The 21212-nt window shown below is 40.9% G+C and overlaps 1 protein-coding gene across 4 annotated transcripts in view; it reads right to left on the minus strand.

Moving 5' to 3' along the window:
• rxraa (retinoid X receptor, alpha a) overlaps positions 1-21212 on the minus strand; it is a 105540-nt gene that overhangs the window by 66178 nt on the left and 18150 nt on the right. For all 4 annotated transcript variants that reach the window (XM_042396073.1, XM_042396071.1, XM_042396072.1 and 1 more), the window contains exon 2: positions 11229-11342. In XM_042396073.1, the coding sequence (XP_042252007.1) occupies positions 11229-11342 (114 nt within the window). The remainder of the gene's footprint in view (positions 1-11228; positions 11343-21212) is intronic.

Consider the following 21212-nt stretch of genomic DNA (forward strand, 5'->3'; position numbering starts at 1 on the left):
ATATTTAAGGTAAAATCTTCAAATTGCTTATTTTGTCTTCTGACCAACAGCCCAAAACCTAAAACTTACAATGATACTGTGAAAATGTGCAAATCCTCACATTTGAGAAGCTTGAGCTAGCAAATATTTGGCAATTTTGCTTAATAATAACGATTAATCAGTTATCAAAATTGGTGATTTTCTGTCCATCAACTACTCAGCTCAGAAATATTCTAAATAAAACAAACTTTAAAACATCTGTAAGCACATGGTACTTGGTCCTGCTCTATTAGGCTTTTTGTATTTAAGGTACTTGTTATTATATTTTCACTTTACATCATGCTGTCCCTATAGTCACCTTAAAGATTTGTGAACCGGACAATCTTATCAGTATGAATCAGAAAGTTCTGGCTAAATGAACCACACGTGCCAAAAACATCTGATAAATAACAACCAGAGCTATGTAAATGCTGAGCCATAGAGTTTCAACTTTGACTTTGCCCTGCTCCCCTGCAATCTCTCACTGTCTCCACCTCTCTCTCTCTGGATATTACTCTCTCTCTTTCCCCATCCTCATTTCAAAGTCATGCCACCATTGCTGCACAACCATGGAAGTCAATTAGCTCAATGTCAGTGACTGTAATGGACTTGCGGACATGATGCCCCTGTGGCGTTTGGTGCGCTCTTTCACAAAGGCTCTACTCCATCACACAGTCCCATTGACTGAGCCGCCTGCATGGGCAGACACTAAAGATCGACTTTCTGCAACAGTTCCCGCGCCAATGCCCCGGGTCTCTCTGCACCCAGAGCGCATGGAGTATGACTGGGTTAAAGAATCATTCCAGTTTATTATAAGATTTCACCATTATTTCTGTCAGCAGTAATGACATTGTATTCACCAACTTAATTGTTAAGATCTGGAATCATGAGTATTCAGACCATCAGGTATTTAACAAACTCCCACGTAAGCCAAACTTATTTGAGAGAGAAAACGAAGATGAACAGCAAAAATAGCAGCCAAAACTTTCCATGGTAAACATCCATCACAATTTAGTTTACAGAGCTTGCCCTACTACTTCTTGTGTAATGAGGGATTATTACCAACATTTTGAGTGTGCTCACATTCAGTTTTACCCCCAAATAAAGTGGTTTAGATAACCTGGCTACACTGTTGGCTTATTTACAACCTGTATGATTGTCTTGTTTCTTGCCCTGTTGGGACTTTGCTGTGTGGATGTCGCCCTGTCATGTTAGCAATTGCTTTTGGGGGTACGATGAAATCATATCTGATAAAAAATGATGACCAAAACAATGAAAACAAGACTGAAGATGAATTAACCCAATTTTAATTATCCTTCAAGAAATCTTTTGCTCTTTAAGAAAACTACCACTATAGTCTTCCATTTTTAGACTTTAAGACTTCCTGCATCTCAATTGTCTGTTTTGTCTTGTTTGTTTGGTAAAACAGAGGCAAAAGCTTTAGATTCGCCACAACCTGCTCCTCAAGGGTCACCAGCTTCTCAGACCTACGCAGATTCCCAACAAGATATTTCCATTAGCCACTGCATTACAGCCACTACCCCTCTCTCCCACTGTGCACCTCAAGAAGCAGCCCTCTAAGGAGAAAGCGTGTGGGAGTTGCAAACACTTCTCCCCCACTTCTGCCTCTCACATCCCAGCATGTACTGGCCTGCATTAGCACACTCGGGTGGGCCTGTTGCTGTGCAGCAGAGACATGTGACATTGGGAGGTCTGGGCTCTGCCACCCCGCCTCCCCCCCCCCACCCCTGCTCAAAAACACAAATCTTACGACAACCTTTTTGACCCTTCGTCCTCTACCCTACACCCCTCGATTCCTGGTTTGCCCTTTGCGGGAGCGCAGGGGCAGGGCTTGTGCGAGCTAGGGTGGCAGGTGCTACGTTTCTGACCTTCCACTTCATGAGATCGGCTTCGGTGACATTCGGATCAAGCGCTCGGTTGCGCTGCCTCTCCCTCCCCCCACCGCCAAGCCGGCTATAATGCCAAGCGTGTCAAATCACTTTAGCGTCAAAATACCGACAGTCCTTCCCTCCCACCCCTCCCCTTTCTCCTCTGCCAACTCCTCACCTCTCTCTCTCTCTGCCCCAGCATCGCTGATTGTCTGGCTTTTTCTCTTCCCTGCTTCTCCTCCTCTAGGGGCGGTGGGACACACAGAGTCTGATAATCTGTAGTAGGGGTGGGCAATATGGCCCTAAAATAATAAACGATAATTCAGGGTATTTCTGCGATAATGATATTCTTGACAATATGACTAAATACTCCTTGCAGGGTTTTTGGCTCTCCTTGTGCTCAACCTGGTGCTTCTGCTTGAGGTGGTGAAATAAGTTTGGCCCTGTTCACACTTGGCATTACAATGCGTCTCCACATACATCTTAAGTGACCACTTGTGATTGGATCTCACTTCCCTGCTTTATTTTTATTTCTTTTTGTATTTATATGCAAATAAACACACACATCATTTCCATTTCCAAATGTGTTATTGTTTTTAACCGGTGGGAGGCAACAATGCACTTCCCATGCCTAGTCTGCTGGAAATTAAAAGAAGAAGAAGTTTGCAAAGACCTTGGCATGTGGGCAAAGTCAAAACTCTTCGATCCAAATGGAAATCAGACAGCTTATTACATTAATAAATTACTGTTATTATAATTGTTATTTTTTAATTTAATTTTAAAAATTACACTGGTATTATCCTGAATGATACAATATGGCACACCCCTAATCCGTAGCTGTCGTTGCCCTTCAAATTCCCATCGACGAGGACAGAGGCAACTGACCATGGTGAGAGGATGAACAGTCATGGTGAGAGGAGGAACAGTCAGAACTGCCTCTGACAGCAACAAGCCCCCAGTCTGCCCTAAAAGGACACCTGAGCTCCCAAACCACCTACTTAACACACAGTCCGATGAACAAACAAGAAATAGACTGAGATGGACATGTAACAGTGTGTTGGGACATAATGGTTGATCTAATTACGGTTTAGAGGGAGATAACACTCTAATGCCACGTAATCAAACATCATGACCCAATGTCCAAACTGCTTCATTACAAGTTTCTAATGCCAAGAAAAATGTTCCCGAATTCTTGTGTTGTTGTTCATCACAGTTACCAAAGCAGCGTCGGATGTTGCAAGCAAAGCATAACAACCAGGAAACGCATGGCTCCGAGAGAAAATAAGACTTAATAAATAAATCACAGAAATTGGCCTCTTCCTTTGGTCTGGGCTTGTCCAAATATGCGGCCCTGCTGCTGTTAGCTGATCCAGATGTTCAACGCAAACTTCTTGGATTCCCCATCAGTGAAAAGAAGCACTGGAGCTGACGACATTTCTAAAATCACATCTTACTTCCCACTCCCATATGGCAGTTTTTTTATTTTTTTATTTAGAGTAAATATTTTTTTCTCCTTCTTTGTATTCTTTTGCTTTATCCCTGCCTGTGGTTTAGGGTTAGGGTTAGGGTTATAAAGAACACATTCCCCACTGTTTGTTTGCACAGTAGAGAGCAGTGTGTCATGAGTCAGCCTAACTGTTCTTTTGCAAATGTGACATGCATGCAATTCTTTCATATCCCGACCCTCCACTGTTTATCTGTGGTTAGAGGAGGCCAGTGCCCCTCAACACTTAATCAGCCTCACTGATATAAACATGGCACTCAGGATCAGTCTTAAGCAGTCGGGAAGGCTGGAGTGACACTGCACCCTCTGATTCTGATGTTTCTATCAGCTGGCCATAACAGAGAAAGAATCCAGACTGAGATATCTGGGTTAAGATGTACATTTTCATTTATATTCATGTCATTCATTAATTTGCCCTCATATTTCAGCGGCCTACCCAATGTGCTTCACTGTGATTAACATACTGTTCTGTGTTAGGCAACATGGGGCCTGAAGAATGAGAATTTGCTTATTTATGTTTAATTGATGTGAATAAAAAATGCAGGGTTTCTTTTTCTCTCTTTTTTTTTTTTTTTTTTTTTTTTTTCCCCAGATGCGAGCCTCACACACTGTACTGTAAACCTCACTCAAGGGGTCAGGATCAACTCCGAGGAGAGCTGGAATCTGTGGCACAGAGAAATTTCTCCTCATCTGCGTAAACTGCCTCTGAGAGAATACATTATGGACAAGCTAAATATAACTAACGATGTGACAGAAAATGAATTGAAAAACAAAAGCGAGTGTTTTCTGCTTGGGATAACGAAAAGAGTCCTCTCTGATTTTTAAAGGGAAAATGAACAATGGATAAATTTGTATTCCGCTCGAAAGTTCATTAGATATTAAATTATTCTGTACTCCTGATAATTTAAATTTAAATGTTGTTTCCTTTGCACAACCATGATTCAAATTAAAATTATAATGATAGCCTTCGAGAATATGAGCTCACTTAAAAATTCAAGTTCAACTCTCAACCCTCAACTCTACCACCCTCAATTACACTGTGGAGATGACAATGACTGCATGGTGGCAGGGATATGACCACTTCCTGTCTGTCCCCAGTGTCCCTCACTGCCTGCTCCCCTCGCCCTCCTCTGGATTTGAGCTGTAACAATGAGATAGCATTTCACTCTGATGGTGCTGCTGGGGGATTAAAGGCTCAGAGAGTTATCAAAGGCTTAGTCGCTCTGATTTCTAGTGACCCGCCGTGGATGGCTGCCATCACTCTGTGCCAGCACGGAGACCTCCACCACTATAGATGCATCCTAGATGCTCCAGTGGCAGCTGGCCACCAGGGGCTATGTCCCTTAGGGGAAACCCATTGGCAGACAAGACTGACAGGTATTATGGATATTTAGTGAATCCCCGTCGGATAAAAGTACTAGCAGAGTAGCAACTGGAAAAATATCACAACACAGTAAAAACTCCTGTTATTAGACAAATCAAGAAATACATGCAGTATAAGCATTTATGCACTACCTATGTTTAAAGTCAACCAAAGTTACCTTCTTCAAGTTGCTCTAATCAATAATTTTTCATATTAACGATGGATTTATTTACTACATGTAATGTGCAAGGTGTCAGTCGTGGTGACAAACCCACAGAGAACCAGAGTCTGCAGTTCCCCTCAGCTCTACTCGATGTTTTAGCATCTTTCAGCTCTCTGTTTTGTTTTGAATTTTTTATCAATCACAACTCAACCTTGTTTCCAGTTGCAGCAAGCAGCTGTTTTCAGCAAAAAAAAGAGCTCTGATAAACCCACTGTATGCTACCTGCCCAGCCTCTTTCAATAGACAGACAAAGTTAGTGACTAGCTAATATAGTGTTGCATTTACCAGTTTAAGATCCAGATATTTCTGTCAGGAGTTGGTGCAGACCAAAAAAAAAAAAACACACAGCTAAAAAAAAAAAGCGTGAATATTATAATACTGTTAATACTAACATGTTCGGCATAACAACTTTATAATGTGATAACATTTCAATGTGACACTGTTGAACAAAAAAATCTATTAAAGCATGTTGAAGTTTTATACTTGCAATAGCTCACTGGTGCTACAATAAATGATAGTAAATAAACATATTGCTTCAAAATGTTAATTACATTAAATTATAATTACTTTTATGAACACTTGTGAGAATTTAACAGCATAGAGATATTAATGAGGCAGGATTTTAGCCCACTATCATTGTTCCCATGTTTACATATAAGTGACCAGGACAGGGTTTAAAATTTCTTCTTGATAATATTATTTTATTTGATTAGATTTCTGCTTTCCACCCCATTTCATTTTTACAACAAATATAAAGTATATATTTAAAAAAACAGCATGAGGAGGCTTGGGAACCACAACCAATATGTCTCACAGTATCTGATGAATTAAATATAAAACCAAACAGCCAATTAACTGAACAGTTTGGCAGTTCTTATCCCAGTTATGACAAACCCCAGTCCTCTGGCCTCAAGTAAACCCCCTACCATTAAAAAAAAACAGAGATTAGCCGAGTTGTTGCTTAAGATGAGTCATGATAGTTGGAGTTTGTGTATTAAAATAACTTTGTTGTGTGTGTGCTGATGAATGGGGGCCAGGGTCCATAATCGGCAGCTTGGCGTCCTCCAGCCCCTCTGGCTCCTGACCTAGCAGGAAGCAGCCAGAGAGAGCACTGACTCCGTCCAGCCAATTAGAGCGCAAGGAGCACTGAGCACGCTGAGGCTAACAAGCTCCCTCTCGGTGACCCTCCTCACCTCTGCAGGACCCCACGATGGGAAATATGAGGAGCCGGGAGCCACTTTAACTTCACGCCAACCTCCCCCAGAACCTCTCTTTAGCCTCCTTCGTCCCCCTACCCCAACCTCTGGTCTCAAACCCTGCTGTGTGACCACAAGGTCTACAAACACATGCTGCCTCTCTCCAGAGGCCCACCACATGGCTTTTTACTGCCGGGCTGATGCTAAAAAGCACTGCACAGAAAAACAATGAGCGCGCACACGCACATTCACATGCAACCACATTCCTTGCACGGAGCTGGAGCTATGTCACTTGCATTTCCCTGTAGTTTACTCTGGCTCGGTTCTAGGTGGAGGGGCAATGGAGCCTCTTTCCAAGTACTCTGAATAGTAAATGGGTTCCAAATTAATTGGCAGGATTTGTGAGGCAGTGAGATAATTCTGAGGCACTGTAATGAAGTGAGACTGCCGTGAACAGTAATGTGGCTTGGCTTTGGGCATAATTGCTACTTATTTAAATAAAACAGTATCTATAAAGAATGATGAATCAAAAGCTAACAGTTCACCTGGAAGGTCAGTCTGGGCAGGTAGTGAGAAACTGAAGGCGGGACAGTCAAATCACGTTGGTGTGTTTCCGGCTCACTAGTCAGCTACATCCAAAGCTAATGAAATAAAAAAGAGGGGGAGCCAGTAATAATCATCTACGTCCAACACCCCCACCCCCTTTTCTCTCCAGGCAGAATTGGTCCTGTCATTTGGACCCTCCAAACACGGACCATATGTGAGTTCAGCCCTGGCAATCAGACTGCATTGTGGAGCAGGCGGCTGAGTTCATCAGGAAAAAATTAGCCCGCCGCTCTGCAGGCCTCGCTCCCATTGGCCAGTCACGCGGCCCGCTCCGTTTGAGGGCACCCCAGACATTCTTGCGGATAATCTTTTCCATTCCTCTGCTCAGCTCGGTGAGGACAGACCAAATCACAGCACAAGGCCTGCATTGTGAGGGCCTTTCAAAAAGCCCTGTTTTCAATGCCGTCTCTCTTTTACGCTTTCCCTCTCTCTCACCTCATACACCACAATTCCAAAAAAGAAAAAAGGCTTTTTTTCCCATCATGACTCCTTATTCTCATAAAAAAAAACACTAAATGATTGCTTTTTTGAAATGATCCTACGGAAAAGCAAGGTCCCTAACACTACGTTTCTCACGGTCCCTTTCCAGTAAAAGTTTGTTTTTGAAAAGGCCGAACAATGTAAAACCGCTGAAACCAGAGCCTGGCCACATCAGTGTGCAGCCTGGAGTTCAGCAGATCGCTGCTGAATACAGCTCCCCGGGTGAGGCTTGCAAGCCTTCCCAGAAACCTCCTGCTTGGTCACCGCTACACGCCTCCCGAAGCAGCTTGTCATTGTGGCCGTACTCGGGCGGCTGGAACATTAAGATTGGAGGACAATCACTCGATCTAGGGACACTGGAGGATTTATAGTAACACGTTCCATAATTAGACCCAAGATTATTACAGGGTCTATAAACTTGTGACTCCAGAGCGGCTGTCCACCCTTTGCTGCTATGGCTTAACAGTTACTTCAGTTTCTTTAGAAGTGAGTTCTGCTCTTGGCTGCTCAGTGAGCATTTTACACACGACTGAATTTTTTTTTAACATCTCCTGTAGTGAAACAGCTACAAGAACAGAGAGTACAACCCAACTTTTTCAACACTTTCACTCCTCCTCCTTCTCTTCACTTGCCCCTGAGTTTGAGGTAGACAAAATAAACTAATGTGACTCGTATCCCTGTGCGCAATGGGTCTTAAAATAGCCACAACACAAAGGAGTAAAACCTTTGCCATTACTTAAACAAGAGTACACTTCTAATCCAGATGCTCCCCTAATTGTTCAGGAAACACATCCAACCTTACTGCAGGATGTGACAGTAAAAAATGTTGCAATCAATCAAGATAGCTCTGTAAAATACACAAACAGGGGGGTGAGGTCGGTGGAAAAACTGTGCACCTCACCGATCATGCTGAAACTTGTCCATGAAAAAGTATTTACCTGTGAAAGAGAGGGTAGTGGGCTCTTATCTTGCCTCCACAGAGACAATTTTAAAAATAAAATTCAGCATTTGTTTTTATATAGTCTACTTGCTTTTAAGAGGAACTAAAAATACAGTAAGAAAAATCAATTTCCTTGACAATTTTAAACAAACATACATGTTGTTTCTCACAAGATGTCAGACCACTGGGCCAGATGGGAGTTATGTCCCTGCTGCAGGTTCAGGTTCAGTGTCCTGCTCTGAACTTGTCACTTTGCTGTTACAGAAGGGTCCATGTAAAAACCAGGCCATGTTACCAACAAGCCTAGGTCAAAATCTAGTATATGGCTGGACTGTGTATGGTTAATGTGTGAAATTGTGGCCAGTTTGTTACAGGGATAGCCAGTGGTAGTGTCTATAATGTGATTTCCTGGATATTAAATGTTAATCTCCAATTTTCTGTAGTGGTCCCAGTAATATTTGTTGTTAAATTGTGCTGAAGAAGCATATCACATGACATGGTTAAGCTATGTTTGAGTCGAAAAAAAAAAAAAAAAAAAAGGTTAGAAATGCAGTTGCAAGAACAATACTTTCCACTCATATCTTGTGATGGTTGTGATGTGATTTCGAAAGAGAACTTATTTTAATTCTAATTATAACTATTCTAATTATCTGTTAACTCCCCTCTTTCATCTGTTTCACTCTGTGGATGTCTCTTGTTTTTCACTCTGCAGAGTGTTTTTCTGCCTCTTTCGCGCTCGATGATCACGGAGGCTGCGGTGGAAATTGGAAATGAAAGTTTTGACAGCAGTTTTGGGTGCAAATTCAGGAGGCTTATCTCAGTCACCGCGGTTACAGTCAAATCAAGCGCACCGTCAAAGCAACCGCCCCACACTAAACTGATCTAACAGGTATATGAGTTGCATGTTTTAACTGCAAGACTTATGTTTTATTGCTGTTGTTCATCATTCATGATGTGAAAATGTCAGAGAAATAAAATGAAGTCATTTTGAAAGAGCAACAGCCAATGGGGAATCTCCAATACTTGGCCGGCCGACCAATGGTGAAACTTCATCACTCGTTTAGGCAATCACTCACTCACTCTCAGACAACCATGATTATAGGGCTGGTCTGTGACTCACAATAATAAAAAGATATGAAAAGACAAGGAACTGTGTGCAGTAATGGATTTGATCAGTGTAATCATATTGGTAAATTTGATTGTATCTTCTTTTTTTTTAACTGTCTATTTGCAGATATAATTGGATGATTTCAATTATGGAAAACCCCAAGGCAGTTTTGATACAGACTTGAAAGAAAGAAACACAGATTCTTTTGTTATCAAATACTGATTCAACTATAAGTTGATCACATTTTGTCATTTTGGATGCCTCAGATCTGAGTAATTTTTGCTGTCATCAGGAACTTACGATAAAGAGCCTTGAATTCTTTTTTTGGTTGGAACAATAAATATTTACTGGAAAAAAAGAATTTTTCTTTTTCTTTCATTCCTTTTCTTAAACATTTGAGCATGAGCAGTTTTAACTAATTTGTCTTGGTTTGGAAAATAGAGTTGTAAAATGTTTTGACCACTTGAAGACGGATTTAACCGAACACTTACTAATATTTACGTGTACCTTTTTAAATCCAATGAACCACTTCACTGAGCAAATTCCACTAATACAGCTAAGAGCACTTCAAGTAGTGTATAAATGAATTAAATCAAGTAAACAGGGAAGGAGTGTGATTAATTCATAGAGCTTCACAAAAAAGATCAAAGAGACTGAACTCTGGGCTCATTTATAACAAGACAAAGAGGACAAACACTCAATTTCAATTAGAAAATGTTTGGGAATGGGCAGTTATCCTATGTAAAGCTTTGCTCAAAGACATCTTTTCAGAACTACCACAAAACATTAGAATAAGCCTGAACATACTTCTTTCATCTACTGGAAGACTTTAATATTTTATCAAATTCAATCGAAGAAACCCGAAAACACGACAAAGTTTTCAGCTTTTGGATAAGAAATTCTAAAGTATCTAACTTTAAAATTAAACAGCTGCTCTCATGGAGCTGTTTATATACTTATGTGAATTTGTCTTGCCATACAAGTCATGCCCTCCTCACATGACAGGCGGCTCAGCTAGTCACAGCACTGACACTGCAGAAGGAGTGAGCCTTGGGGATGGAGTGATAAATGTATCAGCATTAACCACATGTTCTGCACAGCTCTGTCCCCTATTCATTAGTCACATACCAGACAGTTCAGTTCAGAATATCCACTGATGTCAGATCCTGCTTTCCTATGAGGGGGGGGGGGGGGGGGGAGTGAGGTGTTTGGAGGAAGGATCTGATCTCAGAGCACCTCTGTTAACTTGTCCATCACAGGGGCTCCACATGCAAAGACACCATTAATCATAAAAACCAGACTGAACGCTGCCTCAAAAAAAGGCCCCCAGCCACACCTCTAACCTGAGGCGGTGCTGTGTGCATGTGTGTGCAGCAGAAACAAGCAACAGATCATCAAAAAAGCCTTTCTGTGTGTTTAGAAAAGGTCTGTTTCTTTAAGGATAATGTTCCTTTTGCAACAAAATTGGAAAGAAATAATGATTTATCTCAATAGAACTTCATATAATCATACAAAGTAATCATATAACCAAATACTGGTCCCTGAATAATATCATTTTGATCTGCCTTTGATGTCATACAAACAGATTAAATTACATTAGATAAGATGCTATTTTGGATGGAGTCTCATTAGGTGCATCGGATCATGAGGTGCACTTTATAAATAACAGGCTTCTCATGACTAATTTTTCAAAAAAAAAAAAAAAAAAGTGCTGTTGTTGACCTGCAACTGATCATCCATTCTTGAATGTGTCCACCCGCTGCTTGGATAAGACTACACATTAACCCCAAAAGGATTTCTTACCTGGTAGTTCACTGAGATAAAATGTATTTCCCTACATTTTACTCAAGAACCAACAAGTAACTAAGCAGCAACAGCTTTGTTAAGACATTGAGTGTTACCTGAGGATAGGCGACGCTGATGGAGGGGACACATGCCACTGAAGCAGGAACAAGCCTCCACTGAGCGGCCTCGCTGCATGGGAGGAGCCAACGAGCACTGGGGCTTCAAGAACCCTGTAATGAAAGAGATGAAGAGAAATAAGACACAGAGAGAAGAGGAAGAGGATGCAGAAGAATGGAGAGAAAATGGCTTCTAGGCAGTAGATGATGAACAAAGGCTGACTCCAACTGAAAAAGGCAAATGCCAAAATTGAGTATTTGCCTGTAGGGGATCTTTGTTTAATGCTTATGAGGTGAAGAGGGAGCAGGTTTAAAATACATATATATATATATATTGCTGCTAGCACTATGGCACCATCAGACCCAGCCAACCTCTCACATTTACAGCTCTGTGGCCAACTGGCCCTCACTCTAACCTCCTCACCCGTGGCAAAACATCATCTCATTGCCCCTGACATCTGTGTGGCTGTACCTAGAGCAAAGGCTCCAGAGGTGGACTGAGCCCACAGAATGCTCCGTAAGTCTGGCCTGGAGGAAGGCAAAAAACGGTCGCTCACTGGACTGTGGTTAGCAGATCTGTGTGGGCAAAATGCCAGATTAGGCCGAGGTGCCTCGAGGGGCTGGACGAAGCCGTCTTACTGTCTGTCTCCGGGGTCATGGGGGTCATTTTCAATAGGGAAGTCATTATCCTGCACAATGAGGCAACTGAGGAGGCTTTACCCCCTTTCATACCAGCATTCACTAGTCACTGACATTATCCAGAAAAGAGGAAGAGCCACAAATAAACCTACTTTGCCAAAAATATTTGTTGAATTAAATTTCTTGAATTAAATTATTCGAAATTGGTGGAGAATGTAAAAAATCAAGAAAAATACACCAGGACATTGGAACCAAATGTGCAACAAATCAATTGATACTTTGCATAAACGTGCCAAACTCTCACCCCTAGCACTAACCGTAACACTAATGACCTTTCGGAATTCTTGATTACCCCTTGAATAGCCTTAAGGTGGCATCTGAGTGGCATTTCACTTTATGATTGACACTGTAGCCTCAAGCCAAAGTGAAAACTTCTGTGTGCTGCTCTTAACTTTTCTCTGTCAGCCGAGGATTCACTCTGTCTTTATCGACTGGGTAGCTCATGCGGATCTCATTGGCATCGGCAGATCTCTGCAAATCCAAACTTTATTCATTCCTCATGAGGACCTTTAAATTTCCAGCAAACATCAAGAGCAGCAGGCGGAGGATCCCCCGTCACTGTGCTCTGAGCCCTGTGCAAGCCTTTATTTCCACCATGAAAAACATGTCACTCCAGATGAGCTCAGAGAATGACATTTAAAACAGGCAAAGGGATATTGAATTAGTTCCCCATGATAAGCTGTCTGGGATGCTGATACTTTCTCCTTATAAGGATGTGCAAGTATGATTGTGTGCCAGGTGCATGTGTGTATGCAGTAATGTGGATGTGTGTGTGTGTATGGGGGTGGTGGTTGGGTGGGGAGGGGGGTTCATGTCCGATGCAATCTTCAAAGCTTTGATTAGTATTATGGATGAATCAGGGACCGCCAAGGCAAAGCAAGTCTGGACCAGCAAGAGCAAACAGACAGACAGACTGAGATCATCATAAAGATAATGAATTAAATAAAACAGACAATGGGGTAGCATTTTGACTGTCTCATTAAACTGAGAGTAAACATGTTTCTCTTCATACTCTTTATCTTATTGTTCGCTCAGCACAATAACGCTATTGATGTAATCAAATGTTGGAAAGCATTGACTCAAAACAATAGCAGTGACTCAAAAACACAGTTTTATGGGTATCATTAAGAGTACAGGAATGCTGGCAAGGCATTAATAAGATGTAATGACAATTTATGTTAGTGATTCAACAGAATAATAGCTTTAGAGTAGATTGGACTTGAGTCAACTCTATGTGTGTGATTAAGTCCAGAATAAACAGTAAATTACTGATCACCCCAAAATACAATCAATCACATTTTTCCTTCAAGCTTGGGTGCCATTCATTAGGATAATTTCAGTATGATTTAATTTGGATTTAAAAGACATCAATGACCTTCAGGTCTACAACAAAGGTCATGAATTACTGATAAAGCATACATATGTAATCATAAACTACAAGAGAATGACTAATTAAATAGTCCATCTCGTCCTATTTTTTTTAAAGCTTTTGAGACAAAGTAAAATCCACCACATTCCATCCTTTTATCATCTGCACACCAGAGAATTTCAGGGTTCTGTACTGGTATTTACGTTGGTATCCTTAAAGCACCCAAAACATTTGAATACAAAAACTCATCAAAAAAATCATCATAAGAATCCACAAACCTCATTTAGAAAAGTTGAGGTTATGAGCTATTTTCTACCAAAGTATTCCTCCGACCTGAGTAAATGCAGAGGGAATTGTGTCAGCACTGTGCATGCAAGAGGAGAAAAAAAATCTTGTAAAACTTTAATGCAAGGCCTGCACCATCTACTACAATCAGACATATTTTCCCCATCTTTGGCAGATGAATCAATTCTCCAGGAACACAGCACATTCCTGGTTATACAAAGGGGTTGAAGGGCAAACAGTGACACATGGTATAGATCTCTGAGCAATGTCACTGAACATTAAGGCATTAACATATTAGTCAGGCTCCCAGTCAAGTTGGACTTTTCCAAAATCAGAGGTAAACTAAACAGACAGCAGCCCCCCTAAAAAAAGAGCCCAACGCTGCAAGCCATCCACTGGAATAATGTTCCCACGGGACAAAGTAATGCTGAAGTATGGGGTTCAAATACCTGGAATTTCACCTAAAACTTGAACATGAGCTAGAAAATGGAACAAATTAGTTTGATCCTTCAGCATGATCTCAGCATCTCAAAAAGCCAAACTTCATCTACAGATCTGGAACTAACATAAAACTTTTTACATTTTTCATAACATCTCCAGTTTAAAAACCTTTTTCAAACTATCCAATCATAAGAAAAAAACCTAAAAAGAAAAAAAACTTTGATTTACTTGAAAGCTGTAAAAATGTTTTAAAATGATGGATTTGAGAAGCATGTACATGTCTTCTTCCTATTGGCATCATAAATCATTTTCAGTAAAGAGCATTACTTTTCAAGCCTTGAAGTAAATGATGAAAGAGCGGCAGTAGCTTGGACGTGTATGTGCAGGTTCAGTATCTGCTGTCATGAGTGGTAATGTTGGTACACGTCTCATCATTAAATCTTCTCTATCACACTGAGTCATTATGTCTTGGCTCATATAAGTAGCAGGACCTTGATTACAGAAATGTTTGATCTTTTCCTTTTTTTTTTTTGCTCTTCACTTCTAAGCAGAGAGGATCTCATTGGCTTTAATAACTGCATGATCCAATCTTCGGGGGACAAGCTCAAACATCCCCCCAACTAACAGCCAATCAGCATTATCCTTACCGGCAATCATGGGGGATCAGAGCAATGTAAACACGCTGGGGGTTTCCTCATTAAAGATAGGCTGCTAATGAAACCGCATCCAGCTTTTAAAACCTTGTGCTAATGAAGGCAAGCCTTTGAGATGTTCCGCTAATGAAAGAAGGGCCGTTATTGATATAAGGCTAATAAAAGAAAGACTTAATGACAAGGTTCTAATGAAACAAAGGTGTGTAAATTTGCCCAATAACAAAACTCACTGATAAGAGCACCGCTGACGTATTTTTAACGGACAATACTCATTTATCACAGATACATCAGTGAAAGTGCTTCCAGACTTTACAAGATCACACAAACTTAGGTCTTTTGAATGAAATACATTGAAGCATTTATGAGAGTTTAAGGGATTGCAGCCGAGTTCTCTTAAAGCTTAACGATTGTTCATGTCCCGTGTTGCCAGGGTGATCAAGCCCAAGGTCAAAGTTCATTGGGCCCTTAATGCATCTCCCAGGTGCAATAAAAAAAAAAGCCTTTCCCACATGGGACTCCAGGGAAAAAGGTCCTGGTAGAGTGCGGAAGGATGGCCCAGCAGAAGAGCCATCAATCGCCACAGTTACCACCATGAATGCCATTTACCTTCAGCGGCATTCACAGCAGGTCTGAAAGCTCCACGTGACAAATAGAAAACCTAAGAGAGACAAAGTTCTACATTGCCTTCCCTCTCTTTACCTGTCCTCTATAACACTCCTAAACACTCCAGTCTGTTCATCAAGTGTTGGCCCACATATCCCCAATATATCCATTTTATCGGATTTTCTGTTTTTCCTCAACATGCCGTAAGACATGTCAAAAGACCTTTAATTGCAAGTTGCCTAATCAGCACTATATCAATGCTTTTTATGACTGTGCGTTTAACACATTCTGTGGTAGTGTTTTATGCTGTTTTCCTATTAATGAAAAGCATCAAGCACGACACTTAATGATCCTAAGATCTTCGCTTTTCCCTCAAGAGCTAATCCCATGCAGCACCATCTCATTACGCCAACAATTAACACAGAACTGTGCTGAATCCTCTCTACCTTTCCTTTAGTTCAGCTAGCTCACTGTGGAGAGCTAAAAGACACTTCAGGACCCATCAGCTGATAATCAAACACTTCTGATCTGAGCGCTGCATCCCTCTCTGATCCCGATCATCAGCATGGAAAGCATCCAACCTGCTCCTGAACATATCTGCTCCATCAGCAAACTGTCTTCCCTCCCCCTAGATGATATCCATTTTTGAAGGAAAAAGCCACATTTAAACATGCCTCTAAGCACTTATTTATCTCAACCAGAGCAAAGCCTGAGCAGATCTATCATGACAACGAAGCAGACCTCATAGAGATTACTAGAGGCAATACCTAGATGCTGAATACTTGTTAAAAATAGGTTTGGCATACATTACACACTTGTTAGTCATTTTGTTGTTCCTTCATGTTTCTCTGCCTATCTGGATTGAATTCAGCTCTTCCTACAGTTCCAGAAACACTTCTGTGGGTTGAAATTCCATCTCAAGTCAAACCCAATTACTGAGATCTTGAGGGTCCCTGAGCAGCCGAACCAAACACAGGACAGGTCAGTGGAAGCAGGTCTGGTGAAATGGGTCCCAGAACATTAGGTGACCCTTCAGGTGGACAAGGGCTTTACCTTTTAAAAGAATAAGAGTACACTGCATATTTTATTTGGTATATTGTGTCAAACCTAAAACAGGATACCACTCGTATCAAGGTACATGTGGCTTGTATGTATAGAAACTGAGTACTAAGATGCATTTCACTATGGCTTAAGATTCTTCAGAGACATCATTTGCTCTGCCCTGGATGAATTAGGGCAACATCAGTCACCTTAGGGCTTCTTTGGGCCCTAATGGAAGGTTAGACAAAATCTGCCGAAACAGATACCCATGAAGACCTTGGCTGGAAGACATAATTCTCACGTTCAGCCACAACAAACAACAAACTTGCGGCAAAACTTCCTTTACCAAAATGACTCAAAATCTAACAGAGAAGGTTGATGTTATGAATGTTCCTCCTTTAACTGGAAAACAAAAGTGACTAAAATCTGCAATCTGTATTTGTTTCTGGAGTTGTGAGTCACAAAACCAACTGCCGCTGAGGTTTGCACTGGCAATAAAAAGTTAACTGGACAGCTTTATTGAATGACTTATTAAGCGACTGTGTTTTGCGAGAAAACTGAGGCGCTTTTGAAATGAACAAGAGCACCTTTCAGTAATGGCTCTTTCAAAGAAAAAAAAAAAAACATGCCTTCCTACTTTGTCTGAAATTGAGTCTACACTTTCACACAGTCTCAGGACAATGAAAGTGGCAGTTGCCCTGGTGTGGCATTTGAAGCTGCAAGGCATCTGTAGAAAAGGTAGAACTGACAAAGATGACCTTTGTTACACCGTAGCTTTAGGACTGTTATTATTGAGCAGCACATGTCTATCTACAAAGCATGGGCCTTTACTACACGCAGTTTTCAAAGGTGTTTTTGCACACATGTAAGTTAGGCTGATAGAATAATCTTTCATTTAATCAATAGATGGCAAGCCTAAAATTACAGTGTGATCCCTCAATGATTTTATGTTAAATGGCAACAGAGACAAAAAAATCACCTCGAATCTATTTTGTCATTTGCAGAGCTACAAAACCTTGACTTGTATGCTTCACAGTAAAGAAAAGCCAAAATATATGGATATATACTGCAGACAGACAGATATCAACGGTCATTATTACATAGTGCTGCTGCTTCACTGTCCTTGTTGACACAGGGTTATGACTACTCTTGCAAAGCCAGTGTCAGAATTATAATTCTGACACTTTGTGAAGGGAGCACATGTCCGGAGACAACTAGTTGAAAATATGGTTGTGGTTGTGGTTAAATCTGCCACTGACAAAGCTCCACCCACAGGCCTACTTTCAATTCTGTTACAATTTCTGGTGTGAATAACAAACCCCACCACCTCCACAAGCCGCTGGATTGGTTGGCAAAGAAGTTTTTAATCTTGGTTTGACTTTTTTCCCCTGCACACACAGTAATGCCAAAACCATACTTAACTGTTTCCAGACATACAGTACACCTGCATACTGTACATAACTGCTGGAAGTTAGAGTTATGACAAAAGTATTCTCGGACTATTTAACACTGAATGATAGATGGATGTACTTTGGCAGTGGCTCCATTTCACCCAGTCTCTCAGGTTCACCTTTCCCACAGAGATGTACTGCCTCCTTGGATAGAAAGCCCCTCGCTCGAAGTATTGTATAAAACATTACACAGCACTGGGGTTAAGCTTAGATGACACCAAAGCAGCAGTTCCTGATAATTTATAACAGTCATTTGTCTCACTTGCTGTGACGTGGTGAAGCCAAAGGCAGACCATTGGTGAGCAACACAGACAGACGTGGGGTAGGTGGGGTGGGGGCATGACGGAGGAAGAGAAACTAGAAGAGTGTGGTAAATGAGGTTAGAGGGGAAGAAAAGAAGGGGCCAGTTCAAAGACTGCTTGTGCAAGTCAGAACCTTTCTCCGGGGCAAATAGGGGAACAAGGGCCTCACTGCAGCCCAGCAGCGAGAGCAGCTCCTTGGGCAAACAACTCTAATCAAATTTGTGTGATTGGACTCAGAAAAAGCTGCGAGGGTATAAGAGGCTCCTTTCACCCGGGAACAGACACAAGGAAGCATATAAAAATCTACTATCCCTCTGCTGATCTTTACAGTAACCGTTCACATGACGGAGTATCTGCCCACCCCAACAGCCCTTGGCACAGCGCACACTGGCCCTTTCTCAGCTGTGAAATATCACCACCAGAAAGGAAGAGACAAAACTTTGTTTCATGTGCTTCCTCTAATGGATCGCGGGTGGATATTCAGCCAATATTTTGTAGGATTCACCCTGGTCTGCACTGCTTCAATCCAGCGTCAAAACTGCTATTTTTAGCCTTGATTAATGGCTGCAATTGGATACGGTTCTGGCCTTAGTTCATGGCCTCAATTTTCCTTGATCATAGCTGACGTTTTGGAGTGATCAAAGAGAATTACCTCCAGCAACTAGTTAAAATAAAGCATGGCTTCACAGTATGGAGATGAATATTCTGTGGGGGGAAATTTTATGCCTCATAGCGGTGCAGAGGTGTTCCCAGGCAGAAAGCGAGGTGTGGCACAGCTTTGCGACCTGTACCCCACTCATTGCCTGCCTGAGTCCAGCTGGAAGGTCCCGGAGCACGCTTCCTGTTAGCCTGCTAAATTGTCTCCACACGCCCACGTTCCCATCTCTACAGGAGCGCAGAGTCTCCCATTAACCTCCTCCTGCAGCCTTAGCCTAGTACATCTTAAATCCACGTACTGAGGATGTAAACATGTACCACCCAAGGACAAAACACAAGGAAGGACTTGTGCTGCCACCCACGTACTCTGTTGTTCTCTTCAGAACAATATGTTCTATAACTTTGACCCAGATTCACCCATCAAGGTTGAAGCATGCTTAAATCAGGACTCGCATTATCATTTCCTCATTTTGCCTTTGCTGACTTATTGCCTGGTGCACCCATTGTCCCACTCAAGTGGCGTGGCACATGCACAAACACCTCATTTCTGACTCACTCGACTCACTCCGAGTCTTGTGTTATTATTTATTAGGCTTTATTTACTCTTATGGAAGAAATGCAGAGCTTTTACCTGTACTTCTGAAATGACTGGCAATATTATACAGCATATGCATGATAGACAGCATATTCAATCAGAAAATCATGAAAAATGCCCAAAACCAAATGACAGAGAAATGTACAGAAAATCAGCATCAGCACAAATGTTCAGCATTTTTGCTTAATAAAGGACTTAAAATGCATTACTGCATATGGATATTCTTGTTGTAAAAGTAGATATATTTTTTGACACTGATAAATGACTGTTAGGTAGAGATGTGCCGATCCTCAATTAGAAATACAGTTGCATTTTGGTAGAAGCTTGATTAAAAGAAAGCCACATATATCATGGGAAATGGTATGTTTGAGAATGTTATGTGAAACCTATTAATATTAAGTGGTACATAATTCAAAACCTGAAACAAAAACATCTGGGGCTGCAGCTGTTCTGCATGGGTGTACACTGAAAACTAAAATGACAATGAAAAGCACTGAAATTCATAATTGCTAGACTAACACAAGACAGAGCACTCGTAGGACAGTTTTAAAAACCAGGATTAAGTGTACTCTTTGGCTAAAATGCTCCTTTAAATCGGAGCCATTAAATATGAAAGGGCTATTGCTGATTCCAGAGGATGACTATAAAGCTCCCTTAGACAATGGACTCAAGAAGGGAAAAAAAATAAATATTGGAATGATCTTGTCCAGGATGTCAAAACTACAGTAAATTCGTTGTAAAGTGCACACCTCTGATTCAATACCGCTACATGAAATCGAGCCAAGCTGGACTGGGAAAGACTTGGACAGGAAAACAGTGCAACAGTGCAAAGTCAAGTTTTGGAATGAGGAGTGTGGGCCAAGATAATGAATGGAGACAACAGGGCTCTCTCACTGAGTAAACCTTGAAGTATCAACATTTCAGGTACCATATTGATAACACGGCGAAAGACTGCTGCACCTTGAGAAGGAGCTGTTTTTCATGCTTACTCTTGACTGTTAAAAATAAACACACTTTGACCTGAAATCTAAGCTATATATATAAATATACATGACATTAACTTCAGGCCGTTGATTCATTTGGCTGAGCAACTCTTGCCAACTTGTAAAATGTTAAACTAAAAAAAAGTGTGTATCAAAAAACTATAGCGAAGAATAAATAAAGGATGAAAACCTTAAAACAAACAATGAACAGGAAAGCCAGTTTTAACTGCGATGTGAATTTCTGTCCATAAACATGTTATTTAAACATGTTATTTGATTTTTCCAAATTCATGTCTGAGTTTCGTTATGAAAAAGCAAATGCCTAATTAATCCCAAGGTCCAGGAAAGTTCTGGCTAAGGATCTTAACTTGCTCTTTGGCTCTGTATGCATCTTACGTAAAAATAAAAAAAAAATAAAAAAATGAATTATGGCAAGGAGCCGGACCTTGCTGAGCCTTTAAAGTCAGCAGTAAAATAATTACTCAATACTAATTACCCAATCCTGCAAAAAGGTTCATAATAGACTTTCATTAAATTTCATGAGTCCTACCTTAAACAAAACTCTACAGGAGTGATTATGCAAGAATCATTCTTGTATAATCTTTTTCTTTCCACCCCTAGAATACCATTAAAGATAGAAAAATACTTCCTTTCCAAAAATACTGTAGCTGTCCTGCCATGAACTGAGGATATAATACCATGCCTGTATGGTACAATTTTATGTGATTCATGATATGTTTTGTGCTTATTTTTTTTCTGGTGCCACAGTGTTTTAGATTTAGAAAAAAAAAAAAGTGACTCAGAAATAGCAAGTGTGCACTGAACCAAATCAAAGCGTTCTTTTTCACAAAGGCTTGACAGTGAAAACTTTAACACCCAAGCTACATTATCAATTCATATTTGTA

Source organism: Thunnus maccoyii, chromosome 19, assembly GCF_910596095.1.
Source record: "Thunnus maccoyii chromosome 19, fThuMac1.1, whole genome shotgun sequence".
Taxonomy (NCBI): domain Eukaryota; kingdom Metazoa; phylum Chordata; class Actinopteri; order Scombriformes; family Scombridae; genus Thunnus; species Thunnus maccoyii.